A 15,055-nucleotide genomic window follows, 5' to 3' on the forward strand; every position below is an offset into this window, starting at 1 on the left:
GGGGCTCCCTACGGGGGGCAGGCAGGGGCAGAGCTGCCAGCTGGATTCCCATTGCCTATGCCCAGCCTTCGGGAAATTGATCACCTCTCCCCCCGAGCTGCACCCACTACCACACCGGGGAACAGGCCAGGCCCGGAAAATCTGTTGCGAGGCCTCAGGAAGCGGGACTCAGAAGGTGCTCTGTGGCTACTCTGGGAACCCCTGAAATAACTGGGAAGAAGTCCGGTCTCTCTGACGACCCTCGGGAGAAGGCGTGGCCCGTCATGGAAAAAGTGCGGTGGGAAACTGGGGCAGAGGGGTCTGCGGGCTTCCGGGGAGGAAAACGTTCATGGTGGGCATCTCCTGATGCATGAACAGGGCAGCAAAAGCCTACTCTTACTGCGAGAACAAACGTGCCCTTTGCAGATCTTCTCTCCTCACCGGTTTCTCAGCCAACGCTCCACAGGCAAGGCAGGTACAAACACGGCCCTAGCCTCTCTGCTCCAAATATCAAATGGCCACGAAATGCAAATGGACAGGACGGGTCGTACCATACAACAAACATGGGAGGGTAGTAGAGCCCTCCTTCCACACCGGGTCCAAGCACTCGGCCCCAAGACCCCAACTGTTCCTGTCCCCCATCCCACGCCAGGCCATGCTCTGCTGGGACCGGGGACATGTCTGCAGATCCCCAGGGTGGAGACAGGGCTCCTCCACCCCCAGGCCAGCAGCTCGATGCCCAGAACCCAGTCAAGGCCCGACAAATGTTCACCAGGCAAACGAAAAGCAAAGCTGCCTTAGGAAACAGTCCCTGTGGGTGCTGATTACTGCTGGAGCTGCCCCTTCCCTGTCTCTCTATTGGGCCGCATGGGTTCCAGGCTGGGCTCGGCCATCCTCCCGCCCTGTGACCCAGGCCTGGCACGTGGCCTGTTTGGAGTTCAGTGTCCTGATCCGTGAAATGGCAGTGATGCTGGACCTCACCCCTCAGGCTTGTCACCAGGACTGGCCTCAACATTGCATTTAAAGCACCTAGCAAAACCCCAGGCATATAGTACACTCCCAGGCATCACTCCCAGGCCCGCCGGGGGCTCTCCTCAGGGCAGCAGTGCAAACCAGGCATTTTCCGAAGCCCACACTGCTTCCCAACAGGCGTGCGTGTGTGTGTGCGTGTGTGTGTGTGCGTGTGTGTGTGACCCACACCGGGGGCTCTCCCTGCCAGGCCCCGCTGTGGGTAAGGGATAGCCACCCCACCACGTGGGACATGATGTTCCTGCTCACTGACCAGTAACTCATCAGAAAGGAGGTAATGCTACAGAACCAGGCAGGACAGACTCTGCTGAGGCTGCAGGCCAGGGTCTGGTGTCCCCGAGGCCACTGGCAGGGAAGGAGCAGAGGGAAGGCAGGGATCCTGATTCTGGCTGGCAGCAACCCCAGCCCCGGAGAGCCCGGGGGCATCACCTCTCTGTCTGATGTTCCCTGGAGCTCCCTGGCCTCTCTGTCTGATGTTCCCTGGAGCTCCCTGGCACTACCTGGCCACAGAGCCCCAGGGACCTGACATGGTGTCTTGTCCAGAAGCTTTTGGGGGAGGGGCCCCTCGTGGCAAGACGTCATGGCACCCTCACTCCCCCAACCAGTCTGAGTTTGAACATGACCCTCACCCCTGTGCTGTGGTCTCTGTCATCCGTGTTCAACCAGGCACCATGATGTCATCTGAAAACAATGCTTTTTCCTTCCATGATTCACACTTTTCTGCTGCCCTATCACCATTTGGAGCCAAAGAGAGAGAGAGGGAAGATGCCATCGTGAGGAGGTGTGGCCATGGAAATCCCCGGGGACAGCAACAGGGGAGGAGAAAGTGTCCTGACATATGAAGGAGGCCAGGGGAGGGGGCTGAGAAGAAGCAGGATGTCAGACCCAGGGTCACAGTGCCCCATCCCTGCCACTGCCCCCCCACACCTCTAGGGCCAAACACATAGATTCTGAGGGCTATGGGCTTCCCACTTGGACTCTGAGGGCACAGTCCACTCCCAAAGTGGCTCTAAGTGCCAGGTGAGAAACGGGGGTGCTGGTGTGAGTGATCCGGTGCGAGCAGCAGCCTGGCTCCCCCCAGCCCCAGAGAGGTGTGCGTGGGCTCCAGACACCGCCTGTCTTACACTGGTTGTGGACCGGGAGAGGCTGCAGAGGGAACAGGGCATCACAGCACCTGACCTGGACCAGGTGGGGCTCGGCACACCTGAGCAGTCCAGGTAAAGGGCCCCGGGGCCAGACCTGACCTCCCCCCGACCACAAAAACAGCCAGGGCTCAGGCCAGCGTCCCCACTGCCACCAGGGCCCCCAGGGGTCTCCGCGAGATGAGGGGGAAGGGAGGGACCCTGCCAAACAGGCGCTGACCCAGAAAAGCCTGAGAAAACCAGGAGAGTTTAGACCGTCGTGTGTGTCCCCGGCACAGGCAGGGCTCATGAGGAATTTGGAGCTCCCAGCAAAATTCAGAAGCTTTGCTCCAAGTCTCCTCGCAGCATTCAACTAACTGCCAGGCTTGTGTGCCACGAACATAGCCCTCCCTGAGAGTAATTCGCTCGCGTTCAGCGCCCTTCCTAACACCCAGGGCATAAGGACGAACACAGGAGGATGCGGTTCTGTCCTTGCGTGCGGCACGTGGCCCTTCCCACCACCAGAGTCTGCCTGAGTCACCGAGCTCCCCTGTCAGCCCTTCCTTAACCCACCTGGGCCCAGGCTCTGACCAAACACCCTGAAGTGTGGAGCAAGGGAACCACCTGGCGGACGGGAAAGCAGATGAACGCCCTCTGCTACACAGGGAACCCGGGACCAAAGAGACACTTCTTGGAGGCACAAGTTCTCGCTGCCAGACATGGGCAGGGAGGGGGTACGTGCACAGCCCTGCCCCCACACCTGGCTGTCTCCTGCTCCCCAGACCCATGTCCCACATTCGCTGGGTGTTTGCTACGCTAACTCGGATGCTGCTCCCCTGCAGGTGGTTCCGTCTGCCACCATCACCACCTCGAATGCCCTCATGAGTCTGTTAGATTGTTTTAGCTGCCCTCTCCCTCTGCTGGACCTGTGCCCCAAGAACAGGGGCGGGGGTGCTCTAGAACCTGTTAGTTCTTAAAGCTTTAGGATGAAGCCCAAACTCCCTCCATCTGGCCAGCTCCATCCCCTGAGACCTCCTGGCCCCGAACCCCCAAGCCTGCCCCCCCAACCTGCCCCATTCCCAGGACATGCTGAGGCTGTGGCTCCCTCTTCAGGGAATGGAACCAGCTCTGGGCTCCCCTCCACTGTGGCCTTCTCCCCAGCCAGGCAGAGGGCGCTAGCTGGGCCCTTGTCCACCTTACTGACCTAAAGCACGTGAGTGTGTTCCTACGAGAGCCAAGCTTCTCGAGGACAAGGGCTGGGCTGGTTTGGACGACTGTGGCCCCTCAGTACACTGTGACCTTCCAAGACCTGAGTGGCATGCTCCTCACGTCATCACACACCCTGCCCAGGGGGCTTTACTACCCCTGTTTTACCAGTGGGGAAACTGAGGCTCAGAGACATTGAGAAACTCACCCACTGAAGCATAAGTGGGAGCTGGGGCAAAGGCTTTCAAGAGCGTGATTTGGCAAATCTGAAATTAAAGCCACACGTCCCTATGAGCTGATGATGCAAGCTTCTAGCATCTACAGTGGAGAAAAAGCTTTGGCCGTAAGGTAGAAGGGACAAGGACACTAAGCCTACAGGGACAACTTTTCCATGGACAAGCAGAGTCTACTTTTTATGGGAGTCTGTGGGACCATAGTCACTTTAGGAGAATTCACTCACTCACTCACTCATTTATTCAAAAGGTGTTTACTCAACACCTACTATGTGCTGGGCCCTTTGCTAGGTGCTGAACATGCAAATGAGGTAAGCAGACCCCCCTGAAATTGACATTAAATGTGTGACACCTTTCTACGAACTCCTAATCCTCCCGAGACCCGCCACCAAGCGTCCCTCTGGTGGGGGGGCAGGGCCCCCCAGGATCATTCCACGGGAACTTGGCACCCAGGGAGCAGACTGGCAGCGACAGCCCAGGCTGGCCCAGACCGGGAGCCCAGTGTGGTGCCACACGGTCTGCTTTTCCAGCTCAGCTGTCACCTCCTTGCTGGGGTCTGCACAGACGAGGTCCGCAGCTGCCTCTGGCTTTTTCCGAGGAGTGACGATGCCTGGGCCTCCTTGTCCGCGGGGACTCTAACTCCCGCGTTGACGACCGTCAGCTCCCCCAGGGAGGCCAAGGGCAAGCTGCTCCGAGATTTCCACGTCAGCTGTCAGGCAGCCTCCTGGAGAGGGGAGGGAGGTCGGGGAGAATCCTGGGGGTGGGGTGGGGTGGGGTGGAGTGCCACAGGCTTCAGGAAGAAGAGGCACCATGGGGACCCCCCTCCACATTGGAACTTTCTCCACCTACATCATCATCACTGCAAGGGGGCACGTGTCTACCGTTCTACCGTCCACCCCACCCCCACTGGAATGTGAGCAGGCAGGACCGCCCTCCATGCCCCCTCTGGGGCTTCCTCACATTCCAGCACCTACAGCTGAGTCTGGCACAACCAGGTGTTCTGTAAACATCCACTGGATGGAAGAAGGAGTGAATGAGCAAATCTTAGAACAGGAAGGCACAACAGATGGAAAAGCCAGGGGAAAAACCAGGAGAGGCACAGAGGTGGAGGGAAAATGGTCTGGGGCAAGGGCAAGTGATGTCAAACGCTGCTGGGAGATCCGACAGCCGAGGTGAGAACGTGTCTTGGCTCTTCCTCAAGGATCCGGGAGCGCTCGCTCTTCAGGCCACAACAGCAGGGAAGGGACAGGCACCTGGGCCAGGTCCCCAGGGAGGGCCTGTCCTCTCCCATGCACATGAATGCCATCCGCCATGCCCTGGCTGTACCACCCAACCCCTCCGAGCCTCGGTGAGCTTATCCAGGAGAGGGGACTCAGGGGGGCCACTGGGACAACGTGGAGACGTCAGCTGAGTGCCTCCTCCCACGAGGCTGCCAGGCATAAAACCTCGGTCTCCTCAGGCTGTGGGGGGAGGCGTTTCTGATAACAGAAGGCATAAGCCCCACACTCTCAAAGAGACCCCAAACCAAACTCATCACTCCCCTGTACAGTACGGCAGAGGACCCCAGGCATCAACCCCCTTTGGTGCCCCTCAGCCTGACACAAAAGGCTTTGCCAACGTCATCTCCTGCCTCACTCCAGCACCTACACCCCAGCGGGGCCCAACCTCATGTGATGTGATGCGGCAATGCCACTGGGCCTTTGCACATGCCGTTCTATCATCTTCAGCAACACCTGCATGCACCAGGTTCCTCTCCTCGTTGACCCCTGCCTCTGCCCTGGGGCAGCTCAAGTGGCCCTCATCTGAGACACTCCCCCTGTGACCCCAGAATGCCCTCTATTTGCACAATCAGCACTTGCATTAACCAGGGTGTCATTACTCTTCCTTTCCTTGCTTCCCACCCCTCCCACGTTCCAAACTCTCTAAGCACGGGGACATGACAGCTCACTTCTGTACCCCAGTGCCCAGAATGGGGCCCAACTTAGGACAGGGGTTCAGAGAGCACCCAATGCACAAACACGTAGCCAGGAATGGCTCACATCAGCAGGATGCTCTCCACAGGCCTGGCATGCTGTGAAGCACTTTCCTGGTGTTTAACTCGACTCACGCTCACGCCAGCCCTGGGAGGTGGCATTAATTATCCCCCATCACAGGACACAGCAGGGCAGGCAGTCGCCTCCTTTCTTCTAGGCCAGAAGGAATCATCCACCAGCTGACCAGCCAGACTTGTCCTGCGGTCATGTTCTGATTCACTCGTGCAATGTGAGGTCTTAATTTCAATTTGTTGCTGACATTGAAAAATAATTAGATTTCTCATAAAACTTGGATTTCCAGCTTCTCGTGAAAAAAAAAAAAGAGCTGGCAACAGTGGATCTGTTTCTTCTTCTGTGACCACAAGGGAGCAGGACCCGGGAGGGGATCTCTGGGGGCGTGGCCTCTCCTGGCGCCCCAGTCCCCACCACTCCCTACTGCCCATGGCCTCCTTCACCCGGGCCTATGCCTCCAGCCAGGCTCCCGTCAGCATAGGAGAGTGTGGCCCTGTCTCAAGCATTCTATTGGGCCTCACATACATACTGCTGCATCTCCCGGCAGCTCACAGGGACGTGTTCTCAGGCCAGTGGTACATGCGTGAGGAGGCCCCGCTATAGCCCATGGTGCCAGCACAGCCCGGGGCCCGGGGGAGCTGCCATGCCACGATGGGAACTTCTGCTCCCCGTTCTCCCACCCCGTGCTCCGGCCAGGCCCAACCCCAAACGTGTCCCCCGCTTGCCGGAGAACCCTGCTCACTTCCCTTCAACTTACGGGAAGCCAGTTTCAGCGTCCGGTTCCAGAGATGGTTTTCTCTTTCCCAGGAACCAGAGCCAGAGACATGTGAACGGGGACTGGAGGCAGCGCCTTCACCCTGGCTAGTCTGCAATTCCAGGGCCAGTTCATGAGATGACACTGTCCCCCTCCCCGTTCCCCCGGGGGACCAGCAGAAAACATTCCGGTCCTGCCACTGCCTTCCCCACCATCACCACACGGCCCCAACATTCTTGGAAGTTGGTGAGAAATGGAGCCTCTATGCCTCTGATTATTTGCAAACCCTGGCAGGGCTTTGGTAAACCCAGGCCAATTTCTGGATTAAATTAGAAAAGAAAAGAGGAAAAATATCAGAATCCTGGCACAGACAGAAATCATTCATTCAACAAAACTTGTTTAAGAACATACTGTACAGAGGCTTGTCTCCATGCTTGGGGCGGAGGGTCAAAGGGTATGGCCTCTACCCTGAAAGCACAGAAGCCTCTGTGAAGCACAATTCTCTGTAGGCCTAAGGAGTGTGTCTGCCCTCCGCAGAAGAGATAATGTGGGGGCTCAGGAATTCTTCTGGAACACAAGCAGTTAACAGAGCTGGGAGAGACAGCTCTGTCTGCCTAGAAATCTGCTCTTCCTACTCTGCTGTTTTAAAATGATTATTAGGATCAGCTCATTTAATTGCTTTTGAAAGAATCCCCAAAGTAACCTCACAGGTCCACTGAGCTGGCAAGGCTAGGGTGGGGGTGCGGGTGGACGGAGGTCTGAGCAGGGAGAGGGTGGAGCTCAGCTCAGGGGCGAGGTCCCTGACGGTGGCCTGCAGGAAAGGGCTGCTCCAGCTGCAGAGGACTGACGGTCTGAAAAGGGTGAGGGGAACCTCAACCTCTGGGGACCGTGCAAGCCTTTATGGGTTCTCAGAGTGTGCGGACAGTGTAAAGATGAAGAAACCAAGTGCAGGACAAGGCAGGAACTTTGCAGGGCAGACAAAAGCTAGGCCTAGGATGTAGCTACTTCTGACTCCAAAGCTGGTCCTCATTCTTTACCAAGCACGTAGGGACAGCCAGTGCACTGATGCAGTGGGATGCGAATGCAAACTCTAGAGCACTGGGGCCACAACGCAAGATGAGCTCAAAGCCTGTGGATTTCTTTAGAGCCGGGTAACAAATACTTCTCAAGCACCAGGGAGTGACTATGTTCAGCGCTGTGATGGCACAAAAGCAGCCACACACAATCCATAAATGAGTGGATGTGGCTATATCCCAAAACTGCATTTAAAAAAAAGGATGATGGGCCAGATTTGGCCCTTGGGCGGTAGTTTTGGCAATCTTACTTTAGAATCTCTGTTTATCTTGAAAAGTTCTGTGCATCTTGCTTTAACTCAGTAATATGCCCAAGGCTGGTTTCATATAAAATTGATGATTTAAAATGTTTGCCATCCAAAAAGAGTGGCACTTCCGGGGCAGACTGTGGCGGCCTCAGTGGTGTCTGTGGCTTCTGGAGGACATTCCCAGAGGCAAAGAGAGGACCACGGGCCACCTTCCGGGGCAGGCCATCACCCACCGCGATAGTCTGCCTCACACCTGCAAGGAGGGCAATGGGACTGGCAGCTCCCTAGGCAGTTCTAGGTCTTTGTGGATACTGAGATCCCAAGCAACACACCAAGGCCTCTGGTTTCTGAGAGAAGAGCAAGATTAGTTAGTGCTTCAGCTAAAGACTATAAGCCCCATAAGCAGCATTGGTTTGGGGCCCAGGTTGTAGATTTCTTGAAGTCTTGGCACAAATTGTACTTTTCAAAATGCATGTGTGAGCTTGTCCCTTTAATCAGGGCTCTGGTCCTCCCCAAGGTATTTGTCACCTGAGCCAGGAGAATAGCCACCACCTGTGCCTGCAAGGTAACTGGAGGGGCCACGAACATGGAGGCTGCATCCCAGTATGGTTCCTGGGGCTTCCAGGCACACTTGGCCACCGCACCAAGTTTGGAAGCAGAGACTAGCTCAGGGTCTGGCAGAGCAGGTCTGGGAAAATGTGGTGATGCCCCAGTATACCCAGCAGGTGTGTTCAGGCGTGTTGTCCGAAGCCCAGGCTAGGAGCACCAGACACAGCAGGGAGCACGTTTCTAAGGAGAAAGGGTCAAATGGAACAGCAGGTCCCAGTGCACTGAGAGAGTCTGTGGACGAGGGGAGTCCTGGGCAGAGGGAGGCTCCTCCTTCCCAGGGCTGGGTCCAGTGGAGGCCACAGCATGAGCCAGGGTTGAAGGCAGGGAGGAACAGAAGCAGGAATGGGATGACAGCAGAGGGAGGCCAGCTGTGGAGAGCCACATTGAAGCAGGGAGCCCAGGCCCAGCAGTGATGCAGGAATGGGGGCCTGAAGGAGCCAGTGCGGCTAGACAGGCCACATAGCTGGCCACAGCTCTTAGTTCTGCCCTCACAGCCCTCCTAGCGCTGGAAGGGGAGACCCTTCCACCCTTGAGCAGTGAACAGAGGCTCTCGGATGGGCTTCCCAGCCTCTCTGACTAGGCTAAGGATCCCTGGGCCTTTGAGGCTCTGGCACCCGAGAGCTAAAAACCAGTGTGAGGGCCCCAGAGGACGAGGCCACTGCCCACAGCCTGGCCCCAGTGCTCAGAAGGCCCCAGCGCCCTCTTCTGCACAGACTTCTTCCTCTCAGCAGAAAGCCGAGAGTGGGTATAGCTTTGGGCTGAGCCTCTGGATAAGCAGAGGATGAAGAAGGGCCTTGCAGAATGGGGCCCTGAAGCAGGATACACAGGCCACATCAGGTTTCTGGGGATGGTCAGGCTGGGCTGCGGGGGTCTCAGTGCAGGGCTCATGTTCCCGAGTTTGTGGGCCAATGACCACGGCCCATATCTTCAATTTACCCTGGGCCGCAGGCATTTGATAATAGAAGACATTCTGAGTATGGGGCTGCTGTGGCTGAACACAGCAAAAAAGGCCAGGTGGTCAGAGCAAGGCCACGGGTTTGGGAAATGATGCTGCTGACAAGCCATGGGAGTCTGCCAGGGTAACTGGGGTGAAACTCCAGAAGATTAACTTCTGGGGGAGGACATGAAGTACCAAACACAGCACCCAAGGGAAAAGCTGAGGACAGAAAGATCTCAGGACACCACTACACACAAAAATGCAAACCACTGCAAACTGCCCCCAAACAAAATAAAGGGCAAAGAACCAAACTATGGAGAATATTTCCCACCCACATGACAAACAAAAAAGTTCGTCTATCCTAATATAAAGATTCTTCAAATTAACAAGAAAGAAACTAATATCCCAATAGAATAAAGGACATGGATAGGCCCATCCTAAACATGGAAGATGATTGCTGTTTTTAAGTATATATATATGTTTTTTTTTACAGCTGCAACCTCATTACCATCAAATAAATACAACTTAATGACAAAAAGCGTATCCCAGCTATGGCTTTCAAATTACCATAGCTGAAAAGGATTCAGCGGTATGAGGAGGAGGGGAGACAGGCATTTGCTTAATGGAGTGTGAAGAGGTGAAACCCTAACAGAGAACATTCTGGCATAGAAAGCTTTAGAATGCACATGCCTGTTGACCAGGCGCTGCACTTTTAGGGATGCAGTTTAAGGAAACAGTAAAGGACAAGTGATAGATTTAGCTGTAAGGATGTTCATTACAGCTCAGTGGCTGATCTGACCTCTAGTAGAGAAATTACTTCTGTTACATGAATATGTCATATCAATAATCAACTACATAAAAAGTGATGTGCTATGTGTGCTATGCGATTTGATATGATGCCACCATTAAAATTAGATAGTAGGAGAAAATACTCACATACCTACAGTAATATATTCTGATTTTCCATCATAAATAATATGTTGTCTGTGTTAGATACAGTATCTTTTAATAAACAAAGAATGTTATTTTTCTAGATTTAGGGAGGAAAAGAAGGAAATGGGACCTGGCAGGAGGTGCTGTAATGGGTTGAGTGGTGGGGATAGTCTGAATGCCATGAGACCTTCTCTGCACCCAAGTGGCCCTTGTGAGGCTCAGCAAATATTTCCAACTCTTCTCACCTTCCGGAGAGTCCGAGATGGAAAGAAGGACAGATTGATTAACTCCCATTTCCCTATGAAAAAAAAAGGGAATAAAATGTCTTGCCCGTAAATACAGGAAGGAAGTGGCACCTCTAGCAATTTCCCACTGCCCTTAAGATCACATCCAAGTCCCTCTCCACATCCAGTGACTGGCCCTGCTCCCTGGTAACTTCCCTTCCTACCTGGGCCCTTTGTTCCCCACATGAGCTCCTTCTCACACTTTCAAATGTGCTGACCTCATTCTTGCCTCAGGGCCTTTGCACCACCTGTTTCCTCTGAACTCTCTATCCTGACCTTTCCCACAGTCATCCACTATCAGTCAAGTCTTAGCTCCAATGTTACTTTCTGTGCATGTCCTCGCCGACCACCTGTATAAAGTGGCCCACCTTTCCCAGCCCTTCTCCACCTCACTATTTTATCTCTTTCATTGTATTTATCTGCAATTATCTCTTTTGCTTTTCACTTGAATACTGTCTGTGTCCCTCACCAGAATACAAGCTATGGCTATGTCCTGTCTTGCTCACGGCTATACCCCTTGCCTGACATATAGAAGATGCCCAACATTTGCTGACTCTGGTCAGGTGCCAGGTGTATTAGTCAGCACAGGATGAGCTATGCTGCATAACAAAGTCTCCACCCCATCAGGAGCTTAACACAATAAAGCTGGTATGTGTTTCCTTATACACATCACAGTCCAAGGCAGGCTGAATGATCCTGCCCCATTTTGTACCTGCGCCTACTGGGACGTATGGCTCCCAAGATCACTATGTTAGGGAAAGAAAAGAGGGAAGGGACACATTGGCTCTTAACTGTCTTGGCCAAGAGGTGACACACATCACTTCCTTACACAAAGGCCATTAGATAAAACTAGCCACACAGCCCCAGATTAGGAGCAAGGGAGGGGAGCACATGGATATCCAAGGAACCTGAAATGTCTATGTCACACCAGGACCCACACATCCCAGCCCAGACTCTGTCACCAGGAGACAGCGAAGGGAGCCCTACAGACAGAATCACCCTGAGCAATGAGGGAAACCAGCCTAGCTGCGAGTTGCCCAAGAGAGTTGCAAGAACCCCCACCAGACCTTCCTCCCAGGGCCTTTGTGGTCTTCCTCAGGGGACAGGCTGTGTCCATCCAGGGCTGGTCCCCAAGCCTCAGAAGCAGAAAGTGTTTCCACCCTGGCCCTGGATGACCTCACAGCTGACCAAATGCCTCACTTGGAGCACAGTCTGGGCCAGCTGCCGCCACATCTGTCCTCCACGTTGCTGGCTTGGCCCTGGGCTGGGAAGCCCCATAACCAGCTGTGTACTTCCAGAGGGAGGGAGACCTGCCCTGGCCAGGCCTTCCAGGGCCACTCAGGGCTCCAGCTGCAGCTCCAAGTGAGCCAGCACCCTAGGGTCTCAAGGCCACAAGACGGGAGCCACTGGCCACGATGGTGATCTAAATCCAAATGTAACTTAATTACAAAGAAATTCAATCACCCACTGAATGACTACTATCAAAAATAACAAATGTTGGTGAGGATGTGGAGAAACTGAAACCTCGGGCCCTGTTGGGACGTAAAATGGTACAGCCGCTGTGGAAAGCAGTATGGGGGTTCCTCAAAAAATAAAAAATAGAGCTGCCCTAGAATCCTGAAGTCCCACTCCTGGGTGTATACCCAAAGAACTGAGGGCAGGGACATGAAGAGATATTTGTACACCTGTGTGCACAGCCACATTATTCACAATAACCAAGAAGTGGGAACCGCTCCAGTGCCTTGACAGGGGAACGAAGAAACGCAACGTGGCAGAGGCACACAATGGGCTATTCTTCAGCTCTAAAGACAAGGACATTCTGGCACATGCCACGACAGGGATGGACCTTGAGGACATTACACTAAGTGAAATGAGCCGGTCGCAGAGATAGACAGTCCTCTGATATGATGTACCTAGGGTGGTCGCCATCACAGAGACAGAAAGCAGAATGGTGGTTGTCGGGGGGCCGGAGGAGGCGATGGTGGGGGTTAGGGTTTAATAGGGACAGTTTCCGCTCTGCAAGATGAAAAACTTCGGGGATGGACGGTGGTGATGGTTTGCATGGCAGTGGGAACGTAGTTCATGCCGCAGAACGGTACGCTTGAAAATGGCGAAGGTGATCAATTTTACATGTATTTTACCACAGTCAAAAAAACGTTTAATTAAAATTTTAAAATTCTATTGAGAATAAAAGGAGATGAAAATTCGGTTCTCCCTTCACGTCAGCCACATTTTAAGTGCTCAAGGGCTGGCTAGTGGCTGTTGCATCGTGCAGCACAGAACTGTGAGCATCTCCAGCGCTGCAGAAGGTTCTGCTGACAGCGTTGCTCTGGGAGGTCATCCTTTCTCATGTACTCACAGGTCCTCAATCTCCCTCCTCCCCAGGACCACCAAAGGGGGTGTGACTGCCATCAGCCCCCGGGACTGTCTCCGAGGTGTACACGGCCCTGAATGAGGACAGAGAGCCAGCCTTACGGGGTATTAATTGTCAGGGCAACGTATGCTCAAGCAGAGTGCCTCATCTCCCCCAGCACACTGGGAGGCGGAGCGCAGGTTACAGGGGCAGTTAGAGGGGAAGACATCCCCCCTTCTCCCTGAGCCCCTGGCTGGCTGCCATGCCCTGGGACAAGCATGCGTCCAATAAACGCTTGCTGGATGCCACAGGGAAAAAAGACTTGACCCAACTACTACTTTTCCTCAGCTCCTCCAATTTATCTCCTAAAATCTTTTTTTTTTTTTGCTATGATAAAACGTGTTTCAATTTAAGACTGTTTGCATTTCTCAGGCTTTTCAAGAAGCTAACCAAACCATCCTATTATCCAAAGTTGGGGTACAGTCGGAGCCTAAGGGTGTACATGAATAAACTGAAGTTAACTGGCAAAACCAAGAGAAAGTTCAAGACTTCCTCCTCCTGGCTCATGCAGCATGAGGTATATGTGACACAGAGACCCTCCCCACCAGGTAATGGTGGGGCCAGGAGTCAAGTCACGTGTGATGTAGTAATTATAAACACATACTGGTCTCTGCCTCCCCCCAACACCTGTTCCTGACACAGACCTCCTAAACCCTGTAATGTCCGAGGGACGGGGGTGACAGGAGCAGCCCTTCACCCACACCTGAGTTTATGCTGATGAGGTGACTCTTGCTGGGCTCAGGATGGGGGTCCAGCTGCCAGAGGAACCCACCGGGTGATCGGAAGGTTGGAACTTCCAGCACTGCCCCCTGCCCCCACTCCGGGGGCGTCTAGGGAGAAAGAGGAGCTGGGGATTGAGTTCAATCACCCACGGCCAATAAAAACTCCACAAAACCCCTAAACCACGGAGTTCTGCAAGCTTCCAGCGGGGTGAGCACACCGAGGTGCTGGGAGGCTGGTGCGCCCAGAGAGGGCAGGGAAGCTCTCAACCCCCTCCCACCTGCCTTGCCCCAGGCATCCCTGCCTTTTGACTGTTATGGACTTGCATCCTTTAGAATAAACCAGTGGTAGTAAGGAGGGTTTTCCTGAGTTCTGTGAACTGTGCTGGCAAACATGTGAACCTGAGGAGGGGGTCATGAGAATCCTTGATTTATGGTTGGTTGGGGTCTTCCACTCAGATCGTACAGGTGACAAGCCAGGATTTGTGAAGGGCGTCCAAAGTGGGGCCAGTCTTGCCCCGTGGGGTCTGTGCTAACCCCGAGTAGTTAGAGTTGGAAGTGCTTGGTGCAGAAAACTCACACATCTGGTGTCAGGAGAGTTGGTGTGACTACAGAAAACAGTTCTCCTTCGGCAGGACCCTCGGCTGGACTGGAAGGCAGTGTAATGCTTGGGGAAGAGCGCACGTTTTCAAGGCGGGCAAGATTTTAAATTACCAGGCTCATGGAGTTAGTGTGAAGACTGCCTACAATGATGTGTAGTAAATGCCCAGCACGGGCCTGGCCCATAGTCACTCATGACGGTAGGAGGACATTTTATTATTATTACATTAAAGGTACTTTTCAAAAATGAGCTAAGATTAAGTGTGACAACACTCTCCAAAACAGAACACACTCTGCAAACCTACTGGACTTTGGCCCCACTCTGCGGACGAGAGGGCAGAGTTCTGGAAGGTCGATGACTCACTTAAGACCGGCAGAGAGGAAGGAGGACAGGCAGGCGGGGGTCTCTCGGCCCAGCCATCAGCTCATTTGCATCCTCTTGCCCCTGACCCACCTCCCCACCGGAGCCCTGGGGGGCCTTGCCCATGGACTTGGTTACCTCTCTGTCAGCCCCACCGCTCCAGCCCCGCCACCGGCTCCCACTTACAATGTTCATGAGCGTGAGCAGGTACTTTTGCACGTGCTCCTTCCCGTGGAACTGGACCACAGAGTCGTCCACGCCCAGCAGGACCTCGATGTTGTAGTCGCCGTCAGTGGCATGCCTTCGCGCCCTGCGCCTCGAGCCATTGACACGCTCCTCCAGGATACCCAGGGCACGGCTGAGGTTATCCAGGCTGCCTGGCGGGGCCCCTGGAAGGACAGAGGACACAGTCTGAAGTGGCAGCCCAGGCTCACCAGGGACATCCGAACAGGGCAAAACCCCACGTGGGTGCAACTCGGCACCAGCCTTGGCCATCATCTTGGTGAAAACT

At 54.3% G+C, this 15,055-nt stretch overlaps 1 protein-coding gene across 1 annotated transcript in view; it reads right to left on the minus strand.

Annotated features, from left to right (window-relative positions):
* ADAMTS2 (ADAM metallopeptidase with thrombospondin type 1 motif 2) overlaps positions 1-15,055 on the minus strand; it is a 224,122-nt gene that overhangs the window by 77,077 nt on the left and 131,990 nt on the right. Inside the window, exon 4 of the mRNA XM_025862620.2 lies at positions 14,731-14,933. Coding sequence (XP_025718405.1) covers positions 14,731-14,933 — 203 coding nt within the window. The remainder of the gene's footprint in view (positions 1-14,730; positions 14,934-15,055) is intronic.

The sequence above is a fragment of the Callorhinus ursinus genome, unplaced genomic scaffold, assembly GCF_003265705.2.
Source record: "Callorhinus ursinus isolate GAN/ISIS: 27379988/994484 unplaced genomic scaffold, GSC_fseal_2.0 scaffold81, whole genome shotgun sequence".
NCBI lineage: Eukaryota > Metazoa > Chordata > Mammalia > Carnivora > Otariidae > Callorhinus > Callorhinus ursinus.